Source organism: Scomber japonicus, chromosome 11 (assembly GCF_027409825.1).
Source record: "Scomber japonicus isolate fScoJap1 chromosome 11, fScoJap1.pri, whole genome shotgun sequence".
Classification (NCBI taxonomy): domain Eukaryota; kingdom Metazoa; phylum Chordata; class Actinopteri; order Scombriformes; family Scombridae; genus Scomber; species Scomber japonicus.
In genome coordinates, this window is record NC_070588.1 from 2,589,668 (window position 1) to 2,615,421 (window position 25,754).

Here is a 25,754-nt window from a genome sequence, read left to right on the forward strand (position 1 = left end):
AACTATCTCCAAATAATGACTTAGTATATCAAAATATTGACTTACTGTGTCAGAATGAATGGTAAATGGTAAATGGACTGTACTTATAAAGCCCTTTTCTAGTCATTACAACCACTCAAAGTGCTTGTACATTACATCTCATTCACACGCTGATGGCAGGGCTACCAGGCAGGGTGCCAACCTGCTCATCAGGGGAATTAAACCATTCTTTCTCATTCACACACTGTGGCCGCAGCAACGGGACAAATCTGGGGTTAAGTGTGGACATGTGGACATGTGGACTGGAGGAGCCGGGAATCAAACCACCCGTCTTCCAACTGGAGGACGACCGCTCTACATCCTGAGACACAGCCGCCCAAATATGACTTAATGTCTCATAATAATGACTTTTATATTGAATTAATGACTTAGTATCTCAGAATAATGACTTTGTATCTCAAAATAATCACTCATTTTATGACTTATTAGTGTCTCATTATTTTTGACTTTTTCATCACACTGGCTTTTTAAAATCAGTTGTCAGTTAAACACAATGAAGCTGAAATACTTTAACTCTTTCAAGATAGTTTCTCACGATTTGGACTTTTTCATCACACTGGCTGAATAGAGCTTCAATAAGAGATTTATAAAATCCACATATTAAAATAAATAAACAAATGAAAGTGAAACAGTGTTTGACTGAAACCAAAGCACCAGAAAAGACCTTAACCCTCTGAATGTGATGCAATGTGAAGGTTTATTACAGTTAAATAGTGACGACACATTTTAACCGTTAACTTTTTTTAAATCAGTTAAACATAATAAGATAAGGGTTAGGGCCTCAACATGATGACTTACATCTTATGACTTGATAGTTTCTCATTATTTTGACTTTTTTTTTTAATCACACTGGTTGAATTGGGCTTCGGTTTGTCTGAAAGTAAAGCACTAAACCTCTAACCTCCCTCTTATATACAGTCTATGGATGAAATGTGCTTATTTTCCAACTGACCGTTTTTAGGTTAAATAGTGACGACACATTTTAGCCGTTAAGTTTTTAAAATCAGTTAAACACACAGTCTATGGTTAAACATAATGAGATAAAATAGTGCCTCGAAATAATGATTCATCTTATGACTAATTAGTTTCTCATTATTTTGACTTTTAATCACACTGGCTGAATTGGGCTTCGGTGTTGTCTGAAAGTAAAGCACTAAACCTCTAACCTCCCTCTGAATGTGATCAAATGTGTTTATTTTCCAACTGACAGTTTTAACGTTAAATAGTGACGACACATTGAACCGTTAACTTTTGTCGGTTTATACACAATGAAGCTGAAACAGTTTCACTTTCTCTGCCGGCTAACAGCTTCATAAACTTATAACTTAACGTCACATTTATTCAGAAACATCCACCCTGAGCTGCTGAAGACAGATAAACATATCTTACCCGTTAATTTAGTCAGAAAACACATTTGACAGGACGCCCACTCTCCGGATGTGTATCACTGTTAGCCTACGAGCTAACCGACTGAGCATGTAGGCTAAGTTTAATTAAAATCCGAAGCTACAATAACTATAATCTACAGGTAATACAGTGTTAGATATTAAAGCTACCTGTACTGAAGAGGAGTTTTACTTTAATCCATTAATTACAGCCAGAGGAGCAAAAATCAGCAGTAAAAACACACACGGTGAGAGCAGCTGCTGCTTCTGCTGCGTTCAGGGTCAGCCAGAAAAAATCCGCTTCTCATTTAGCATCAGAAGCCCGAAAAGAAGAGAAAGTGAAAAGAAAACATTGACCAAAACAAATGATAAGTGGAGTAAAGTAGCGAAATATATTTAATCAAATGTACTGAAGTGCATTGTTGAGGTGCTTCTACTTCATACTTCAAATCCACTACATCTCAGAGGGAAATATTGTACTTTCTGCTCCACTTTATTTATTTAACAGCTTTAGTTACTTTTCAGATGCAGATTTGACACAATGGATAATATAACAAGCTTTTAAAATACAACACATTGTTAAAGATGAAACCAGTCAGCAGTGTGTAGTCGGCTCACATTTCAGATGTCTATGAGTTGTTAACAGCTCCACCAAATACTGATTCTTCCTTCTAAACTTCTCACATGCTTTCATTTCAATAAATGTTCAAATGATCCAATATTTCAGCAAAAATCAAAGAGTAGAGAAAAAGTCCAAAAACTGAAAACACATTTGTGTATCTGAACTTTGTTTTTTCTTCTTTCCTCTCCCATTAATCATCTCAGCAGCCCTCACATTTATCTGCTGACCCTTTGGAGGGGCCCCACCCCTATGTTGGGAACCACTGGACTAAACTAGCTAACTGTATATAAAGTAGTATAAACTAGCTAACTGTATATAAAGTAGTATAAACTAGCTAACTGTATATAAAGTAGTGTAAACTAGCTAACTGTATATAAAGTAGTATAAACTAGCTAACTGTATATAAAGTAGTATAAACTAGCTAACTGTATATAAAGTAGTATAAACTAGCTAACTGTATATAAAGTAGTATAAACTAGCTAACTGTATAGAAAGTAGTATAAACTTGCTAACTGTATATAAAGTAGTGTAAACTAGCTAACTGTATATAAAGTAGAGTAAACTAGCTAACTGTATATAAAGTAGTATAAACTAGCTAACTGTATATAAAGTAGTATAAACTAGCTAACTGTATATAAAGTAGTATAAACTAGCTAACTGTATATAAAGTAGTATAAACTAGCTAACTGTATATAAAGTAGTATAAGCTAGCTCCACCTCCAGCAGCTACAACAGTAACATGCTGCTCTAACACTGATGCTTCACTATTAATAATCTAATGATGTCATATATAATAATATATCACTACTTCTACTGTAATACTGCATACTACATCACTATAATACTGCAGTACTTTTACTGTAATACTGCATACTACATCACTATAATACTGCAGTACTTTTACTGTAATACTGCATACTACATCACTATAATATTGCAGTACTTTTACTGTAATACTGCATACTACATCACTCATAATACTGCAGTACTTTTACTGTAATACTGCATACTACATCACCATAATATTGCAGTACTTTTACTGTAATACTGCATACTACATCACTATAATACTGCAGTACTTTTACTGTAATACTGCATACTACATCACCATAATATTGCAGTACTTTTACTGTAATACTACATACTACATCACTCATAATACTGCAGTACTTTTACTGTAATACTGCATACTACATCACTTGTTATATTTAGTTGTAGCACAACCATAAAGACAAAACACACAGCAGTCTTTTGTATATTACACAATGACAAATATTTATTTAAAAAAAATACATTTCAATAAACAGCATTAACATACACTCTCCAACTGTCAAAACTATTATTATTATTTTTGACATTTCGTGTAATACATAAATGAATGGTCAACCTCTCCTGTTGTTGGTATATTGCAAGAGGTTACATTTTTCCGGTGGTTCCTGAAGGCAGCATCAGAGCAGTTCGCTGATGAGAAATCACGTGATGTAGTGGAAGCTGGTTTAAGTGTACAGTAACATCCAGCTTTCCCTTTCCCTTTTCTTTCCAGGTTTATCTCATTTCATTCAAGACAGGGAGGCAACAACTAACATTCAGTACATTCATGCTAATTTCTTTTAATTCATGTAAGAATAAAACAGATTTATGACATCGTTTAGGATTGTGTGTGAGGTCAGATTTCATTTTCCCCCCCATGCACACATTAATAAGCCAGTTTCTTTTAACCCTTACATAGAGTAGATTGGGCTAATGTGGGACACTTTTTGCAATTCTGACTTGTTTACCTTCTGTACATATGAATTGTGTTATAATCATTATGAAATCCCTGAGACGTTTCTTTGTTAAATTAAAAGACAATTTTTGGATACTGTACTCAAAAGGAACATGGCACTTAATTTATATTCCTCGTGCAAAATCAGAGTCAGAATTTGTAGATTTTATAATGTGGGACACTAGTTTTTAAGCTTAGAAATACAAACTTATCTGCCAAAACCTTCTGAAATGTGCGTACCCGTAGTTTTAGGTTAAAAAACTAGTAGACTGTATGTTCCTGTGTAATTTTAAACAATATAACTTACACAGTACACATATATTAGTTAGCTTTAAAATAATTTAATAGAAAAAGAGATAAATGCACTGGAGCTTAGATGTCCCACATTAGTAAATGTCCCACATTTCCCTAATCCACCCTACTGTTCAGGGTCAAATTGGACCCATTTTCACACTTGAGAGCTGTAAAAACACCGTAAACACATTTCACAGGATTTTTGTCCTGATATGACTCACAGTTTACAAAATGGAAACTAACAGCTTTTTTTGTGCAGCTCATACACATTTTTGTATATATAAAAATTTGACTTGTGACTTGTGAGACTAATTATGAGTCAGAATATGAACAGTGTGTAAGGGTTAAAGGATCAGTTCACTTTTTTTTAAAATTGTGAACCCTAACCCTATCTTAAACCAACAGAAGCCCAAAGTAACATGAAGTGTTTTCTGTCTGTAATGATTCCTCCTGTTCATACTGAGCATTAGATCCTTCATCATGTTAACAGGAAGTGATGCAGGATTAAACCCACAGTCCTCCTTCTGTAGAAACATGGATTTAAAAGTTGATCTGAAGCTAATATGAAGCTTCAGATGTCCAAATGAGTCAAATCAAGTGAGTACAAATGTTTTTTAGTATAAATTTCCCATTTTGTTGCTTTGTTGAGCTCCAGTGGAGGAATATTAACAAAAAGAGGAACATTTGTACAAAAGAAATGGGAATATATATCGACCTGATTTGACTAAATTGAACAGCTGAAGCCTCATATTAGTTTCTGATGAGGCTTGTAGAGTCACTTACACTGACAGCGAGTTAGCGAGGGATCTTTTAAGGGTCAGTTTTAACGTCAATGATTTGATGTATTAGTGGAGGAGCTGCAGAGAAATGAAAGAAAGTAGTAATTACGGTGGCCTGGTAGGCTATGTGTGATGGAGAATGCTGTTTTTTAATGGACATATGTAGAATAAGCATGCAGATATAAGCCAGATTGCACCATGCAGCAGTGAATAAAGGTCCATAAAGTGTCAGTATTAACAAAAACGTTCAGTCAGGACTGACTCAGATCAACACTGAGGCGTCTCAAATCCATCATGTTTCATCACATAAAGACATTTGACATATTTGGTCACTCATACAAAAAAAAATAAAAAAACAGTTTGCTGGTCTTGAAATACAACTTTCTAAATAATTTAATGTTAAATGGAATGAATTCATTGGGGTTTTTTTGGTATATTTACACAAAGAAGAAAAAGAAGATGTCACAAACTATTAACCCTTTGCAGGTCCCACCAAAAAAGTGCTATTTAAAAAAATAATCTCTTTGCTTTTCCTTCCTCTTTGAGGCCATGGCAACATAAAACATGGATTCTTTTTCTCATTGAGTCTAAATGTGATGTTTTACAGCCTCTACAGACTCATTCACACCTCATCTGTTCTAAACTTTTATTAAAATCACGTTAGAGACTCATTCTGTTCATGTACAAGATGAAAACATGAAAGTCAACTTCAAAAATATCTCCAGCTGGATCTCTGATGTCAGCACAACCTGTATCTATAGCAACCATAGAACAACCTGTATCTATAGCAACCATAGAACAACCTGCATCTATAGCAACCGTAACACAACCTGTATCTATAGCAACCATAGAACAACTTGTATCTATAGCAACCATAGAACAACCTGTATCTATAGCAACCATAGAACAACCTGTATCTATAGCAACCATAACACAACCTATATCTATAGCAACCAGAGAACAACCGGTATCTATAGCAACCATAGAACAACCTGTATCTATAGCAACCATAACACAACCTATATCTATAGCAACCAGAGAACAACCGGTATCTATAGCAACCATAGAACAACCTGTATCTATAGCAACCATAGAACAACTTGTATCTATAGCAACCATAGAACAACCTGTATCTATAGCAACCATAGAACAACTTGTATCTATAGCAACCATAGAACAACCTGTATCTATAGCAACCATAATACAACCTATATCTATAGCAACCAGAGAACAACCGGTATCTATAGCAACCATAGAACAACCTGTATCTATAGCAACCATAGAACAACTTGTATCTATAGCAACCATAGAACAACCTGTATCTATAGCAACCATAGAGCAACCTGTATCTATAGCAACCACAACACAATCTGATGGTCTGTCTGTGCATTACATTCCTCATACAAGTGATAAAGATTGACCTAAAAGTTAAATGGGTTCAACAGATTTTGCTTTTTGACACAAAGTGAGCTCTACCAAACGGCTGAGCAGACCTACAAAGGGTTAAACACGTCTGGAGGTGATTCAGTTTTCCTTTCTTTCATAAAGGCATTAATCAATACCTTCCCATGTCTGTCTCACACACACACACACACACACACACACACACACACACACACACACATCAGAGCATTAATCACGTGCGTTCCATATATCCTGAGCATTCCTCCTCTTCCTCTTCCTCCTCTTCCTCTTCCTCCTCTCTGCCCTCGTATCTGCTCTCGTTAACGCCTTTAAATGCTGCAGTTGTCCAATCATGCGACTCGTCATGTGTGTGCGAGTCTCTCTGCAGGAGAGGCTCCAGATCAGAGAGTTTCAACAAGTCCTCCTCCTCCTCCTCCTCTTCCTCACCTACAGCCAGCGCGGTGAGGGTGACCGAGAACAGGTTGATATTGCCCGAGCTGTGGCACGCCTCCTCCTTTATCTGCTCCTCCTCCTCTTCCTCCTGACCTGTGCCATATCCCTGGACTCCAGTTTGACGCCTCTCAGACACAACAGAAACCTCTCCTCTATCTTTACCCTCATATGGATTCAACTCCGTGTCCGCTTCCTCCACCTCAGCCGTCACATCCCGACTGTCCTGGTGGGAATTTTCCCCTGAGGATAGTCCGCTGTCTCTGTCCATGTAGGGGTTTTGCGTTCCATCTTCCGTCTCCGAGCGGACAGAGATCAGGTCAGGGATCGTCTGCTCCAGCGTCAGGATCTTACCGGAGAGAAGAGTCGACTGCAGCAGAAACACAGAAAGAGATCAATTAGATTAAATTACATTAAAAGGACAAGTTCACCATTTTTCAAGTGTCTTAAATCAACAGTCAGGAGTCCAAATGAAAGAAAGAAATAAAAGAAAAAATCAGGAGGAAGATGAAGAAAGAAAGACAGAAACAAAAGAAAGAAAGACAGAAAGGAGGAGAGTAAATGAGTCTTCATCTTCTATGTTTCAGCGTTACAGTGTTTTTAGTATCAAAGTCTTTTTGTTACTATACTTCCACCACAGAGAAACAGGAAACACTAAGAGGAGATAATGATGCTATAAAGACTGTAAATGTGTCAGATATCACTCATATAACTAAAATCAGTTCAACAAGCTATTTTAAGAGGCCCATGGATGAGGGGGGGTTATGTTAGTACGTTGGTTTAGTTTATTTTTGACACATATTTAGGTTGTAAATACATTTGGGAAGCTTGTTTATAAATGATATGAATGAATGGAGGAGTATGTACTTCTTCCTCATTTATAAGAATATATTGTATGTACTTCTTTATATGTATATATTTCTTCCTCATTTATAAGTATACAAGTATATACTTCTCCCTCATATATAAGTACTTCTTCCTCATGTATAAGTATAAAAGTATATACTTCTTGTGCAGCCAGCGCGCCGTTCGCCGTCACATCCCGACTGTCCTGGTGGGAGTTTTCCCCCGAGGATAGTCCGCCGTCTCTGTCCATGTAGGGGTTTTGCGCTCCATCTTCCTCCTCTTCATCATCTTCTTCTTCTTCTACCTCGTTCCCTGTGCTAGTGGACTTGGGGACAGGAAGAGGCACTGTGGGGTTTCTACTCTTATCTTGTGTGTCCGTCTCCGAGCGGACAGAGATCAGGTCAGGGATCGTCTGCTCCAGCGTCAGGATCTTACCGGAGAGAAGAGTCGACTGCAGCAGAAACACAGAAAGAGATCAATTAGATTAAATTAGATTAAAGGACGAGTTCACCATTTTTCAAGTGTCTTAAATCAACAGTCAGGAGTCCAAATGAAAGAAAGAAAAAAGAAAAAGCAGCAGGAAGATGAAGATTTCTTCCTTCTGTCCTTCCTACCTTTCTTCCCTCCTTCCTTTTGCCTGTCTTTCCTTCATTCCCTTCTTATTTCCTTCCTTCCTTCCTTCCTTCCTTCCATCTGTCCTTCCTCCCTTTCTTCCTTCTGTCGTTCCTACCTTTCTTCCCTCCTTTCTTTTGCCTGTCTTTCCTTCCTTCCCTTCTTATTTCCTTCCTTCTTTCCTTCCTTCCACCTGTCCTTCCTCCGTTTCTTCCTTCTGTCCTTCCTAGCTTTCTTCCCTCCTTCCTTTTGTCAGTCTTTCCTTCCTTCCCTTCTTATTTCCTTCCCTCCATCTTTGTAATGATCCGGCCCACATCAGATCAAATTGTTCTGTGTGTGGCCCTTGAATGAAGATGAGTTTGACCCCTCTGCATTAACACATTTAATCTGTATCAGAACAAATAGTAAAGAACAACACGTTAGTACGTACGTTTCTTACTGCAGTCAGAGCTCTGGGCAGAGTCGCCTTCAGTTTACACAGGAAGCCGGTGTACTGGAGGCAAAGCACGACGCTCGTAAAGGCACCGATTACAAATATCACCGTACCAGCAACTGCACCTAAAATAACATAGACTGAACACACACACACACACACCACACACACACACACACACACACACACACACACACACACACACACACACACACACACAGTAATGAATCAGTCTGTGTTTTGTTTTCTTCTCTGAACCACATAACAAAGAAAGTGTAACCAACGTCACGCTTTATTTAATTTGGTGCAGGTGTGCCGCCTGACGTGCAGCTCTACACGCTGGTGAGCTGACACTGAGCTTATTTCCTTTATTTAGTAACTTTCAGTTCCCACAAATCCTCTCCAGGTGTCTCCATCAAGTTAAAAGCAGCAAGTAAGAGGAGACAAAGCATTGTCATATGAGGTCAATGAGAAATGAGATGAACAATTTAAAAATCAGTTAAACTAGTTTTAAAAGCAACATCAGGTTTGTTCAAATTTGCACCATTTTTTTAAACCAAAAGTAAGACTGAATGCTCCTGAAAATGTCAAATGGTGTAACCACAAAAGAATGATAAATATTAAATATTGTATCACCTACAGTGTATTTAAGTGGACTTATACTAATAATGACTTCATTTAAAACATGTAAATGTTTCCTGGTCTCCATGGTAACCAGATGAAATGTAATATTTAGAACAATAGTATTCCATTAGCTTTATTTAATATAAAAGTTATAATGTAAGATCATGCCAAACTAGTTGATATGGTGTTAGGAAGGAAGGAAGGAAGGAAGGAAGGAAGGAAGGAAGGAAGGTGTTTTATTGACTATTTACTGTTTTTAAGCAAGTTGAATTATTTGGTACAAAGTTTTTATGGTTACACCACTTAGACATTTTTACCATAATCCTCTAATATATTCTCTCTAAATGGATTAAAAGCAGAAATTTGATGCTGGGTCCACAAAAAAAGAATGTGTGAAGTTATTCATATGTTTATTTTCACATTTTAACCCTTTAAATTTAACTAACTAACTAAACCACATGGAGACTAAAACACCTCACTGACACATATGCAGCCAGTTTACATAGAAACAAAAGGTTGTTTGGTTCCCAGACTGTCAGAAGTCATTTCCTATAATTTGTCATCTGAGTTAAAATGTATAAAACATGACTACAACAATTATTCCATTATTATAAAGTTGCAGTTTAATGTTTTTTTATTGATGGACCAACCTCTGTTTGTGTCCACCACGCTTGTGAAGGTGCAGCTCACAGCTGATTTCGGAAAGTGGTTGGTCACAGCCCGTGTTTCCACCTCCACACAGTACTCCTCGCCTTTCTCCAAGTTATCAAGAGTGAAGCTTGTGTCGTAGGTTGTGCTTATTGTATGGTTATCCTGCAGATGAATAGAGAAATAAATGTGCGTTGTTAGATTTAGAAGCTTGGTTTTACTCTGGCATCTGTGAGATCACAAAAATGAAGTTATAAGCCATGGTTTTCACAAAATTAAGTTATGAACAGCTACTGAATAAAGACTTAAATGATCTACAGCACACAGCATGAAGCACAAGGTGAAAATGCCTTTAGGGTGTGTCCAAACACAATTCTGCTATTTAGTTAGTTAGTTAGTTATCCCCGTCGCACCGGTTGGCGCATAGGGCAGCAACAAGGTCCCTCCACTTCTGTCTGTCTTTAGCTGTCTTTGCAATGGTTCCCCAGCTCTGGTGGTGCTGTTGGAGTTCCTTCTCTATGGTCCTACGCCACGTCGTTTTAGGCCTCCCTTTCTTTCTTTTGCCTTCTGGGGTCCAATGGAGTGCGACTCTTGGGATAGCGTCGGCGTCCATCCTGAGGACATGGCCAATCCAGGACCATCTTCGCTTTGTGATTATATTGTACATGTTGTCTTGTTTGGTAATGTTGAGAAGTTTATTGTTTGAGATGATGTTGGGCCAGAATATATGCAGGATTTTTCGCAGGCATGATGTGTGGAAGGTGGATAGTTTGCGTATGTCGCTTTCTGTGGTCTTCCAGCATTCTGCACCATACAGTAGCGTTGACAGTACACAACTTTGATATATTCTGAGTTTTGTTTTTGTTTTGTATTGGCTTGATTTCCATATTTGCTTGAGTTTTATGAAGGCTGTACGTGCTTTGTTGATCCGGTTTTTAATGTCTTGGTTTGTTCCTCCATCATGGTGGATGATACTTCCCATGTAAGTGAAGTTGTCAGTATTTTCTAGGATCTGATACTCAATTTTTATATGTGTTGGTGTATTGGTGTTGATAGCCATTATTTTAGTTTTATTGGTATTTATGGTTAGTCCAACTTGTTGACCATAGTGTAGTAATCTGTCTCAGTCTTTTCCTGCAGATGTGTGTGCGTATGCGATAGAAGGGCTAGGTCATCCGCAAAGTCAAGGTCTTCGATGCTGGAGTGGAGGGTCCATCGAATCCCTCTTGACTTGTCTGCTGTTGCTTTTCTCATGACCCAGTCTATAGCACGATTGAAGAGTAGCGCTGACATCACACATCCTTGGCGAACTCCGGATTCCACTAGAAAGCTGGTGGTGTTTGTTCCTACTGAGCATGTGAAGCTGTTATAGAATTGTTGTATAATGTTAACTATGTGGGAGGGAATTCCATAGCTTCTCACAATCTTCCAGAGGCTATCGCGATGGATGCTGTCGAAAGCCTTTTGGAAGTCTATGAAGTTTATGTATAGTTGTTGTTGCCATTCACTGCACTGCTCTATTATGTTTCTGAGGGTGAAGATCTGGTCAACACATCCCTTGCCTTTCCTAAAACCAGCTTGCTCATTTCTCAGTGTTTTGTCAACCGCTGCTGTTATTCGGTGAATAGCATTGGATGACTGAAAGGTTGATATGTTGTCCTTGGAATCTGGCTTTTATTATTCTATTGTTGATGGGTTTCCATTCAATAAGCGACTTGTCTATACCTCTTTGGAGAATAATGGCAACCCCTTCATAATGCCGGCCATCATGCTATTTGGAGTCTTGGAAATATGGTCATTGGCCTTTAGCAAGATACTGAGTGCAGAGGTCACAGACAACACATTTCCCCTCCAAAGAAGTGAGTATTATCATTCTTATATGTTTTCCTTGTGTTGTTTTGTCTGTGTGTCTGATAATAACTCAAAGAGGCAAAGCTGCTGTGTATGAATGAGACCTGAAGCTGAAGCAGGTAATAAGATAAGATGCTCCTGTATTAGTCCCACAATGGGGACATTTGCAATATTTGTAATACGAGTAATTAATAAGTAGAAAGCATTCAAGAAAGCAACATTTCTGATTTCCTACCTTTGGTTCGTTCCGTTTCCACAACAGCAATGTGAATTTGGGATTGTAACAATTCTGGATATCCTTCTTCAGGGAAACGTTGACTTGGATGCAGTTGCCACATCCAGTCAGCAACAGCTTTGGAGCACTTAATTTAGCTTTTAACAAAAAGAAAACATACTTTTAAATTGAGTCAATTCCTATTTCATTGTATTCTTATTATAAAACCACTGTCCATCAGAGGAAAATGCTAGCACAGTACTTTTAACCCTGGGGTAAGTTTCTGGTAAACTGGCACACATAATCCAAGGGGTTAGGGTTAGGGAAATCATTCCTCCTGTTCATAAAACCTTCATATGTGCTTTCAGTGTTCAGTGGAGCTCCTGGAGGTACCGAGGTCAAAGCGGAAGCTCAGAGGGGATAGAGCATTTTCTGTAGCTGCTCCTAAATTATGGAACGAGCTTCCTTTAAATATTAGACAAGCCTCCTCACTGTCTGTTTTTAAAACTCGTCTTAAAACCCATTTTTATTCCTTGGCTTTCAACCCAGCATGAGACTCTGCTCCTGTTTTACTGTTTTATGGTTTTATGGTTTGTTTGTTTTTAATTATTGTTTTATTGTTTTTAATTTGTTTTAAAAACAATAAACAATTATCTTAGCATTTATTTCCTGTTAATCGTTTTACGTTTCCTGTGTTGTTTTTATGTATTTATGTACAGCACTTTGTTTCAGCTGTGGTTGTTTTAAAGTGCTGTATAAATAAAGTTGAGTTGAGTTGAGTTGAGTTGATGGAGGACTGTATCACATTTAAAGTCTCTGATCAGCTTCTATTGAGCTTCATCAGTGTGAGTTAGTCATATCAGTGATATCTGACACATTTACAGTCTTTTTAGCATCAGATTCACTCTTAGTGTTTCCTGTTTCTCTGTGGTGGAAGTATAGTAACAAAAAGACTTTGCTACTAAAAACACTGTAACGCTGAAACATAGAAGATGAAGATTTGACTCATTCAGACTCTGAAGATTCATATTAGCTTCAGATCAACTTTTAAATCCATGTTTCTACAGAAGGAGGACTGTGGATTTAGTCCTCCATCACTTCCTGTAAAGGGAGGGATAGGTAGGGATCTTCTGATGGTCAGTATGAACAGGAGGAATCATTACAGACAGAAAAACACTATTCATGTTCATTTGGGCTCCTGACTGTTGGTTTGACAGATTTGAAAAAAATCCTCTAGGGCCACAACTAACAAAACCAAATAATCTCTTCGTCATTATTAACCCTCCTCTTGGTTTTATTTCAAAACTGTATCCTGACTAAACTCTGTGAAATATACCAGTTTGTGATAATCCTCTTATTTTAAATTTAGTTCAAATAATTCATAATTTCTGCGTTTTTAAACAGAACAATGATCAATAATCTCATTTAAATGATGCATATTGACCATCATTTCCAAACATATGTGTAGAGTTGGAATAAAGTTGGCTAAAATGGTCTAACACAAAATTGGATGATGATTTATATTTACTGCTTCATTAACAGTCAAAGGACAGTTAACCTTAACCCTAACCAACAGTATATTCTATGTACAATGATCTTATCTGTCAGCAAATCATCATATAGTCTTTAAATACAAGGGAACAAGGGTTAAACTAAAAAAAACAAGACTCATGCTGACTTACTATGATCGCGAGGAGTGAAGCTGATTTCACTGGACGGTGGACTGTGGTGGGTTTGGTTGTAGTACGCCTGGACAGTCAGTCTATATGACCTGTTGTTGTCGAGTTGAAGCCTCAGTGATGTCTCTGTGGTCTGTGTTAAATTCTTTCTGATCTTGCGCGGCCTGCACCAAGAGAACCAGAGTTTAAAGACTGTGTAAAGTGAATTCAGACATTTTCTTCTAAACACATTAAATAGGTTATAAATGTATTTCTAAAAAAGGTGTTTAGGTTTTAGTGGTGATTAGCATAAACCCGCCCCTGCTGCTGTAGAGGTATAAATACATTCAGCACACACTACTACTACTACAGTCTACAGTTAGCTAGTTAGCTGAGTTAGCTGCCGAGCTAGCAGCTGAGTTAGCAGCAGAAAGCTCTCAGACGTAGCGTCCATGTTTCAGGTAGAGGTGGTGACTTTGATTGACAGGTGACACTTGGTAGGGGGCGGGGCTTCAGTGTTTGGTAGCAGAGAAAGAGGCTGATTTTTACACAACTTTGAAGCCTAATTTCATATATTTGGTGATTTTTTTTAATCATTCAAATTTGGCAGGGTGGTTAACAACACACTTTTCTGTGGTATGTCAAACTCAGAACACATATTTATTCTTACTTTACACGGACTTTAAGCTTTTAGCTGAATGTTTTTAGAGCTCAGAGGATGGAGAGAAAGATAAGATCACAGGTGTGTCATATGTGTAATTAACAAGAAAGTGCAGTTCATTATCAAAATGTCAAATGTCCCATTCAATAAACATACAATACAATAAAATACAATAAAATGCAATATACTTAATTAGTCTTGAACTCAGCAACTGCACTGTTAAATAGCCTGAGCATCCCAACAACTATTACATAACAGTATTGCACATATCCCATAACATTGCACACAACACATAGCCTACATAAACTAGTGGGAAAAACACATGCTAAAAGATCACCATAATAAAATAAAAACACTATCAAATTATTGCGCAATCTTCGGCCTCAACCACTCGTTTACTAATAGTTTTGGTGTATTCTACATTTTGGAGGCTGTAATTTGTGGTGCAGGTCTGGATTTTGATGAAAGGACTTTCTAATATTTAGCTTACCCGTACCGATATAAATGGGGGTGGACAAAATATTAGAAACGCCCCAACAACTAAGAGCACTTACGAAACAGTACATTGAGTTGTCAGTTTATTATGTTTATAATACAGGGGAGGGTTGCTGGAAACAACCAAGCAGGACATTCTATTGGTTGCTGTAAAAATCAATATATCTTAATTAAAATAGGATCAAATGACTATCTATAAAAGGGAAAACAATAGTGGCAAATCTTTAAAGAATTACCACCCAGTCTGTAGATCTACTGAGCACTTTAGCTTCTTCTATTTCGGTACTTCCAGCCTGAGAACTCTGCGCTGATTTAGTTTCCAGATGCAGCAGTAGCTTTAAATGTAGACAGGTGCAATTATTAATACAATGACAAGTCTAAGCTGTGAAATGTGAACCGCAATGACTAAAACAACTAAAGATTGTGTGAGATCATCTGAAACTGAAACACCTCACAATGCAGAAACACTCAAACCGCAGTCACATCGGTATTTCTTCAGAGCGGTCGAATCATCGGTTCCTTTTAAAAGTACCAGCCGGCCTCTTAGTGGTCACAGCTGTTTTGAATGCACGCTGAAAGGTCAGACTAGACGTTTAGATGGAAACAAAACGCCGCTGTGAGACAAAAAGCCTCTGCCATGTTAAAAGAAAGCAGAGGTTAAATAAAGGAAAACTTCACCTCACAGTCAAATATTCCATCAAAGAAGACGCTCGAGTAAGCCACAGACTGTCAGAGAGAGCGTGAGAGTGAAAACGTGACCACATTTAAAAGTCACAGTTGATCCTGGAAAGGCCGATCAGAGCTGATATAAACATGACAAATTCACACGGGTGGCGAGTTAAATGATTCAAATGTTTGGTTTAATACTTCCATTGTTTATATCTTATTGCAGGATTCTGGTTTGAAGGCTAAATAACAAGATTTACAAGTTTGTTTTTGTTTTTTTTTTACATTCGCTGTGCATGTAAATGTTAAACTTTGAATATTCAGTCAGAGAACCTGTAATTCACTGCTGTGCTTTATGAACAACAGCAGCAGATCAGACTGGTTTCACTGCTCAGCTTCCAGGTGTGAATGTGTGTAAATGTATGAATGTGACACCTGAATAAATACAATAAAATAAAATAAAAAGATTACTAAAAACTAGGGCTGTCAAACGATTAATTTTTTAATCGAGATTAATCGCAAAATTTCCATAGTTAATCGTGATTAATCACGTTTTGAATTGCATGTTTAAAATCCTGTTATTTTCCATTTGAAGGCAGTTTTAAGCCCATAATATAAAGCATTTCTTACCAGAGTGTCTTAACTGGGAATCAATCACGGCTCTGCTGCGACTCCCACACTCCAAAATGGTCCTTTGGTGGAGCTGAGGCTGGCTTGGCTGCACCTGGGTGTTTAGCGTGGAGGTGCTAACTCAAACTCCACGTACTCCGGTGGTAGTTAAACTCCGTTTGACACAGGTTGCATTTTACTTTTGACTTGTCAACTGAAGCGTCTGGAAGTGTTTTAAAGTTAAACAAGCCGTTCAAAAGTCCAGTAGCTCTCTTACTTTCCATCAGCGCGGTAGGTTTACTGCAGGAGGCCACTTCAAAGCATAGCGCTACAGCTAGAGGAGCCGTCTACGGGGGAGTAGAAGGGACAAAAAGGCTTGCTACATTAAAATGCGATTAAAAAAAATTAACGTGTTTTGGATTGCATTAATCTAATCACGATTAACTTATCTTATCTTTCATTTGCACTCTATGTCCTTTTAATGATTTTAAAGCTAATCATTATTTTATTCTGAAATCTTATATTTAATGCTCTATTCTAGCATTTTATTTCTCTCTTTCTATTTTTCTGTACTTTGTTTTTATTATTAGTGTGTGTGTGTGTGTGGGGGGGGGGGGGGGTTAATTGTATGTTTTAATGTTTCTCAAATTACATGTTTTTCTGTTTATGTAAAGCACATTGAGTTGCCATTGTGTATGAAATGGCTTTATAAATAAAACTGGCTGGCCTAACACGTTAACGCTGACAGCCCTACTAAAAAATGCTTCCACACACTATCATAAACACGTTATAAACCTCAGGACTTTTATCTTGAAAGGAAACAAAAGGATTTATTACAATTCAGATTTGTCAGATAGTTGAGAGTTAATGAACCTTGAATGGAAACTACTTTATCAACTGTTGTTTCTAAGGTCAAGAATCAACCGTCAGTATCTGTGTCATCAGCTGTGTGTGATAAGATAACACTGTGCTCACTGCAGTGCATGCTGGGAAAACAAAGGTACAACAGGGCAGGAAAGACAAACAGTCAGAGAGATCAGAGAGGTTTTAAACAAGCCGACTCTCTGGTTCAATCAGAAACTGAATGTGTCTGCAAGATCTAATTAATTAGCTTTTTGCCTTTTATAAGTAAAACTAGTCATTTCCTGTTCATAGGAAAAAAAGAAGAGTGTTGTGGAATTTCCCTGGTTTAGAAAAAATGAGCTTGTTGAGTTTTCTGTAGAACCAGGATGACTTATTCAGACAGTGACACATATCTGATACTGCAGAAAGAGCTTCATTAAGTCTCCCTCTTATTATCATCATCATCATTATCATCATCATCATTATCATCATCATCATCATTATTCTTATTAACAGACAGAGGAGGAGAGCTGATTGGTAATAGAGATGAAAATAATCAACTTGACTGTTTAATCAACAATTTATCATTTAAGAGATTTTTTTGGGGGGGGTGGAGGGGGGGGGTCACAATTTGCTCCTTTCTTGAGAGGATGTGTTGCTTTACTTTGTCTGATATACTGTAATGATGAACTGACTATCTTTGGGTTTTGGGACTCTTTGGGAATGCTGGTCAGTGATTGGTAGATAAAGAGTGAATTAATAAACATTTACAGCATTGTGTAAAAGTTTAACATTTAAATCCACAGAAGAAGAAGAACTGTTAACTTCAAATTCATATTTAACTTTAGTTTTAGTTTTCTTCTCTTTAGTTCAGTCGGTATGAAGTTAATGGAAAGCATATTTTTGTTGACCTCTTCATTTTATTTCAAGTGTCTGAAACTTAAGAAGAGGTTTACACAACATAATCACATCTGCTCTGTGGTGTAGTCACACTTCCTCTTTCTCTGCAGCCGCGTCACAGATCACATGAGACTTCATTTATAGAAAGAGTTCCTGACATACTGACTAACTATACTGACTTTAGTGGCTAAAACGTTTGCATTTATTCAGGTGTCTGTCACTGAAAGCAATGAGAGAGAGAGAGAGAGAGAGAGAGAGAGAGAGAGCACTCAGCAAAGTGTAGCTGGGACCTCTCATCACATGTTGCTTTGTAATGAAAGAGGACTTCAGATAAATTAAACCAAAGCTTGAAAGAAAAAAACTATTTAGTGTCAGAAATATGTTGTTTTTTTCTATTCTTCTATCATCTCTCAACCCAGAAGATGAACCTCAACCCCCCCCCCCCCCCCACACACACACACACACACACAACCACAAGCAGCTAATGATGACAATTTTGGTAAATGGACTGTCACTGTACTTATATAGTCATTATGATCATAGTGCTTTTACACTACATGTCACATTCAGACATATTCATATTCATACACCGTTGGCACAGCAATGGGAGAAATATGGGGTTAAGTATCTTGCCCAAGGACACATCGGCATGTGGACATGTGGACATGTGGACTGGAGGAGCCGGGAATCGAACCACCAATCTTCCAACTGGAGGACGACCGCTCTACATCCTGAGACACAGCATCCTTTAATCTACACATTGTTTTCTTGACAAATCGTTCAGTCTATAAAATAGTAAAAAGGTGCCGTCACAGTTTCTCAGAGTCCATAGTGGAAATATAAACCCCCCCCCCACCACCACCAGCACTGATTATATGGTAAATGGACCTGTACTTATGTACTTATACAGAGCTTTTCTAGTCTGTTTGACCACTCAAAGAGCTTTTACACTACATGTCACATTCACACACTGATAACAGGAGCTACCACAGTACCAGCCTGCTTATCAGGAGGAAACTAACCATTCATACACATTCATTCACCGTTGGCATAGCAACGGGAGCAATTTAGGGTTAAGTGTCTTGCCCAAGGACACATGGACATGTAGACTGGAGGAGCCGGGAATCAAACCGCCAATCTTCCAATTGGAGGACGACCGCTCTACATCCTGAGACACAGCCGCCCCACCCAACATGCCATCCCTCGGAAATGAAATGAATTAACTTTTGTTTAAGGAGATTGCTCAACTGGTTTTCCCGAAACATGCTACCCTCTATTGGTTCCTGTTCAGGCAGTAATGCAGGACCAGACAGGACCAGACGGGACCAGACGGGACCGGACTTGTTCTGCTGAGTCACTGAGCAACATGTTCACCTCTCTCAAACCAGTCCGATGACGTGTGGTCAGGTAGGCAGTGCCTGTTAGTTACAATGATGTAGTTTAAGTGTTTTATCTGCATTCATGTATGTTTAGTGTTTCTGAGTCACCTTGGTTGATTCTGAAACAGGCCTGTTTGTTTCCTGTGGAGGGAAACTGCTTTCAGGTTTCAAAGTTATGACCGTTTTCTACTGACTTTCATTGTGTATGTGCATCCATATGTTGTGTTTGGCTGTAGACTTTACAATGATGAAGATTAATGGAAGAGTTTTAGCTGTCATGAAGTTTTCCATTCATGTTATTTTAGTATTTCTGAGTCACTTTGGCTCTATGTTGATTTCTGAAATAGGCCTGTGGTTTTTTCCAATGTCAGTTTTGCACTTATATTAATTGCTCATATGCACATCATACCAATCTCTGCATTGTGTCGGTGTTGGCCCTCAATTTATGTAGTTCTACTTAATTTGTTGATAGTTATTGATTATATAAGTAAAGCCACTTGCAATGAGACTAGTGTTGTTATTGTCGTCATTATTTGAAAATGAATAATTATTTGATATATATTTCAATAAAGAATTCTCATATTTCAACAAATGCCACTGTGCTGTTAATGTCTACCTTGTAATTATACCAAGATTTCATTGTACTATAATTGTATTCTGAGCTTTTGAGACTTTCACATTGTTATAAGCTTTCATAACTAAACCAGACAAACAAGCTCTCAGCATGGCCCTTTATTTCAGATATTTAAAGCAGCTGATTGAGCTTACTGACACGATACTGGCCATGTTATGTGTATATTAGGGTGGGGTTTAGATTTTTGAATGCCCACCACTGCCTACCCAGCCACTGACCTCACCACACGTCACTGGTGCACTCCCTCAGTGACTCAGACTCTCTTCCATCATACTGGTCCAAAGTCCTCAGTGACTTCAGACCAGTTTCTCTCACATCTGGAGCCATATAAGCGTCTAAGTACATCATTCTGTCATACTTAAAACCCTGCACCTCTCCAGTAATGGATCCGTATCTATTTACATACTAAGCCAACCAGTCTGTGGAGGATTGAGCCAGCGCAGCACTCTACCTGAAACCACCTGACACCTATAGTTGGATCCTGTTCATATACGTCAATTCCACCTTAAATTCCATCATCCCATTCAAACTCTACCAAGCTCACAGGCATGAACTCCCCCCTAGTGATGTTGTTGCACGCAGGAGCTCCTTTAGGGCTGTGTTCTCTCCCTGCTAGCTCTTCTCACTGTACAACCCCCCCCCCCCACCCTCCACCCACTATTGTCATCAGTGAGGAAACACAGTACAAGTAAAACAATGACCTCCTGCCTAAAACAGCCAAAGCCAAAAACCAGAAACTCATTATTGACTTCCAATGAATGCTGAATCCCAAAGTATCCATATAAATAAATGGAGACCCCATTACCACCATTAGGGTATCATTTAAACCAGGGGTGTCAAACATGTGGCCCGCGGCCCAGATACGGCCCACCGAGGGGTGCAGTCTGGCCTGCTTGCCATCCAGTGCTCTTTTCCTTTCTTCCACCTGTCCATCCCATCTGTCCTTCCCTCCATTCTTCCTTCTGCCCTTCCTTCCATCCATCTGTTCTTCCTTCCTTTCTTCCTTCTGCCCTTCCTTCCATCTGTCCTTCCTTCCTTTCTTCCTTCTGTCCTTCCTTCCTTCTGTCCTTCCTTCCATCTGTTCTTCCTTCTGTCCTTCCTTCCATCTGTTCTTCCTTCCTTTCTTCCTTCTGTCCTTCCTTCCATCTGTTCTTCCTTCCTTTCTTCCTTCTGTCCTTCCTTCCATCTGTTCTTCCTTCCTTTCTTCCTTCTGCCCTTCCTTCCATCTGTCCTTCCTTCCTTTCTTCCTTCTGTCCTTCCTTCCATCTGTTCTTCCTTCCTTTCTTCCTTCTGTCCTTCCTTCCATCTGATCAAATTTGGTGTGTATGTGGCCCTTGAATGAAAATTACTTTGACACCTCTACCTTAAAGACATCGAGTACCGATACACAACCCTAACCACCACTGACTCAGAACACACACCAGCAGTGACCTGAAAAAAGTCCAAAATGATTCAGCTTCTTAGAGAGCGTATAAAAAACCCCAGATAAAGCCTCAACCTCTTGTTCTGTTCTACTCAGCACTAAATCCATCATCACATCCTCTATCACAGCGTGGTACATCAACACAGACAGACAGTCAAACATGGAAAAAAAAACCCATTTATTTTATAATATTTTTTACTACTATTGTTTTTTTTATTGCTTTTGTACTTATTATTATGTATTGTTCTTATTCTTTTTATTGGCACTGTTCTATTCTTACTGTTTGCTTTGCTGCTGTAATAATGCACATTTCCTGATTGTGAGACTAATAAAGGATCTTATCTTATCTTATATGAATGTTTTAACCCTTAAACAGGCAGGAGTGGAAAATTAGATGTAAAAAATCCACAGACTGTATAAAAGAAATGGACGTAACATCCGTGACGTCACCCATTGGTTTGTGGACTGCTGCTCGGAAGCCAATAGTTTCTAATCTAGGCAGCGCCATCTTGAACATTTCAGGTGCATGCTGGGAAAAATAAAAACACAGATACTACTTATATGGGCATGAGGCGGGGCCATGGGCGGAGCGGGGAGGCTACGATTGGTTGCGAGGGCTGGATCTCGAGGACATTGGTCAATCAACCTGTCAATCAGGACGTAGCCACGCCCTGATGCATACCCTGCTTTATCGTCACATATAAAATCAGGGAGGCCAAAATGTCCCAAATGAACATCATACTGCATTGAAGAAGGCTTTAAACTAGCGATTGAGACCATAAACACATTTTGAAAACGTTTACTGAGGTTAGAAATCAAGTGAGAAGTTGGTGAATTCTCCATTGACTTGTATAGAGACGGTCGCCCCCTGGTGGCCTTTTGATAGAATGCAGCTCTAAGTTACTTCCGCATTGGCTTCTTTTCAGAGGACCAGAACTCCCCGCCTGAAAAAATCCCAATTTGATGTCACTAGTTATGTCATTTGCACCTAAAGTAAAATATTTCCACTCATATTTTTAATATATTTTGGATTTTATGAGTTGTGTCTCCACCAGGATGTGTTGCCCCTATTAAGGCATACAATGGTGATAATGGTAAAACACTTAAATGTGTTATTTAACATAGTAAAGTGATACATTCTGTTCATTAATACTAGTTTCTAAACTGATTTTTATCATTTTATAACTACCACAAGCTTCAATTCTACCAATATAAGGCACATATACATTTAAACAACCACCTTAAACAATCATGCTCCTTAAAGAGTCTGTATCTCCTGGTGCACGCTGCCTGTTTAAGGGTTAAATATGACCACAATATGTTTTCATTGTATTCTGGTCAGGGTGGAAAAAAACTCTGAAACAGCAGAAACACTGGAATTATTGTTCTGAAATGTTCATACTTTGCAAAGTTGTCCTGTGGGTCAGATTGGTCCCCAGTCTAACACTCTTGTTAATCAACCCTTCACCCTAACACCCTTCAACACATCAGTCATATTTTAAATGCAAGAACTAAAAAAGAGCTGCAGAGAGTAGTTTTGTTTTTTCCTGCCAACACTCGACTGGGCATGATCAACCCTACAGGAAACCATCTGGTGGGACATTCCAGCTCTGTGCCTAAAGAGGAAATGGCACCAGACGCAACAACACAGCAACCAACATGATGTTAGATATGGGAAATTACCTATTGAAGATCTTGTACAGCGTTCCCGGGGGGGTGCCGGGCCCAGGATCCCACCGCAGGAAGTGATGAAAGTCGGTAGAGCTCATGCTAACATTGACTGGAGCGGGGAGGGAGCCGAACACTGTGCACACAACAAATTAAACCATGTGACTAGAGGTATAAAGACGTACCTGAGAGGACTCTTTATGACTCAGCAGTGATTACTGGTATGTGGGCGTGTGGAGGTGTGGAGGTGTGGAGGTGTGGAGGTATTCGACACATTACAACAGGCTGAATGAACTGGATGTACTCACCAGAGTCAATGAGGAACATGAGAGACAGAGCGAGAAGGGAAGAGTTCATCCTGTCAGTGTGTGTGTGCCACCGTTCACAGGCTGCATGGCTACTGTTAAAACACACACACAACACACTCCTTTAAACATTCATTACTATAAACTGGCTTTTAGATTAGAGTTTAGTTCTGTTTTATATATTCTCAAGATTTATATTAATTGTCTCTCTAGTTGTCGATTTCATTTGACTTATTCTAATGCAGGGTTGTCAAACATGCGGCCCACAGGCCAGATACGGCCCGCCGAGGGGTACAATCTGGCCCACTTGCCATCCAGTGCTCTTTTCCTTTCTTCCACCTGTCCATCCTACCTTCCTTAATTCCTTTCTTCGTTCCTTTCGTCCTTCTGTCCTTCCTTCCTTTCTCCCTTCCTTCCTTCTGTCTGTCCGTCCGTCACTATCTCTCTTTCCTACCTTTCTTCCCTCTTTCCTTTTCTCTGTCTTTCCTTCCTTCCCTTCTTATTTCCTTCCTTTCTTCCTTCCTTCCTTCCTTCCTTCCCTCCATCTTTTTAATGATCCGGCCCACATGAGATCAAATTTGTGTGCATGTGGCCCTTGAATGAAAATGAGTTTGACACCCCTGTTCTAATGTGTAATTATTGCATCATGTTTTCAGTCAATCAACTAAACTTTATAACATGTTTCATACAGATCAGTGCAGCTCAACATGCATCACACATATAAAACACTAATTAAAGTAAAGTATTACAGTAAAAGTACTGCAGTATTATAGTGATGTAGTATGCAGTATTACAGTAAAAGTACTACAGTATTATAGTGATGTAGTATGCAGTATTACAGTAAAAGTACTGCAGTATTATAGTGATGTAGTATGCAGTATTACAGTAAAAGTACTGCAGTATTATGAGTGATGTAGTATGCAGTATTACAGTAAAAGTACTGCAGTATTATGAGTGATGTAGTATGCAGTATTACAGTAAAAGTACTGCAGTATTAACTTGTGTGTGTCTAATCTAGAAAGTACAATATTAACCTCTGAAATGTAGAAACTAACATCACATAGAAATACTACAGTAGAGTATAAGTAGTACTACAGTAGAGTATAAGTAGTACTACAACAGTATAAGTAGTACTACAGTAGAGTATAAGTAATACTACAGTAGAGTATAAGTAGTACTACAGTAGAGTATAAGTAATACTACAGTAGAGTATAAGTAGTACTACAGTAGAGTATAAGTAATACTACAGTAGAGTATAAGTAGTACTACAGTAGAGTATAAGTAATACTACAGTAGAGTATAAGTAGTACTACAGTAGAGTATAAGTAATACTACAGTAGAGTATAAGTAGTACTACAGTAGAGTATAAGTAGTACTACAGTAGAGTATAAGTAATACTACAGTAGAGTATAAGTAGTACTACAGTAGAGTATAAGTAATACTACAGTAGAGTATAAGTAGTACTACAGTAGAGTATAAGTAATACTACAGTAGAGTATAAGTAATACTACAGTAGAGTATAAGTAGTACTACAGTAGAGTATAGGCTAAGTAATACTACAGTAGAGTATAAGTAGTACTACAGTAGAGTATAAGTATAAGTAATACTACAGTAGAGTATAAGTAGTACTACAGTAGAGTATAAGTAGAACTACAGTAGAGTATAAGTATAAGTAGTACTACAGTAGAGTATAAGTATAAGTACCTCATATCATAACTTCATTATTCTGGCAGCGTTTCAAACACAGTGACGTTTTACTAACTAAACTTAAAGTACAGACAGCGCTGTTCTTAATACTTTCAGTCTATCTTCATTTCCTGTCTGATTGATTGATTATCTGATATATTGATTACCTGATCAGCTCTCACGGTCTGTAATAATCCATTCACTGTCCCAGAGTTAGAGAGTCAGAGAGTCCGCAGCTAGAGACGTTCACTGTGTTTATGATCCACACGGACTGTCATTAACTATTGTGAAATACACCCTGACTTCCGGTGTGGTCTTCAAAGTAAAAGTCCTATTGTGAAGCAGGTGTCGAGGGTTATTATTATACTGTACTGTAGTTTTGACATTTTCATTAGTTTTTATTTCTATTTAATTTTCCAGTTTGCTTTTTTTATTTCATTTTATTTTAGTTTTAGTGAGTTTAACAAGTAATGAAGTAGTTTTTAGTTTTTAGTGTTTCAGGTTTCAGGAGGAAAGCCTTGATCAGTAGAAGCTGTAAAGGATGAAATAATGCTGACACTGTGTTTGTGGTACTAGCCCGTTATCTCAACAAGTCACACTGAACACTAGACGGTTACCATGGAGACAATAAAAAGAAAACTAAAACTAAGCTGATACAGCGAACAACATACTAGCTGTGCTTTTTCAATTCCCTCAGGAGTGAAAACAGAGAGTGAATATTGTACTTACATTCAGCAGGTGGACAGAAACAAATATTAACTTCACATTTATAGAATATGTTGATTGTGGAAAATAGTCAGTTAGTGGTGTGTTAGCAGGTGGAAAGTTGATAACCTTAATTTTCTTCCTCAGAAACCACAA

At 38.3% G+C, this 25,754-nt stretch overlaps 1 protein-coding gene across 1 annotated transcript in view; it reads right to left on the minus strand.

Annotated features, from left to right (window-relative positions):
• Positions 1–142: 142 nt before the first annotated feature.
• Positions 143–25,754, minus strand: part of LOC128368305 (interferon lambda receptor 1-like) — a 40,969-nt gene continuing 15,357 nt past the window's right edge. The window contains exons 7-10 of the mRNA XM_053329096.1: positions 8,627–8,769; positions 7,745–8,035; positions 6,740–7,108; positions 143–340 (exon numbers count right to left, since the gene is read on the minus strand). Of these exons, the coding sequence (XP_053185071.1) occupies positions 143–340; positions 6,740–7,108; positions 7,745–8,035; positions 8,627–8,769 (1,001 nt within the window). The remainder of the gene's footprint in view (positions 341–6,739; positions 7,109–7,744; positions 8,036–8,626; positions 8,770–25,754) is intronic.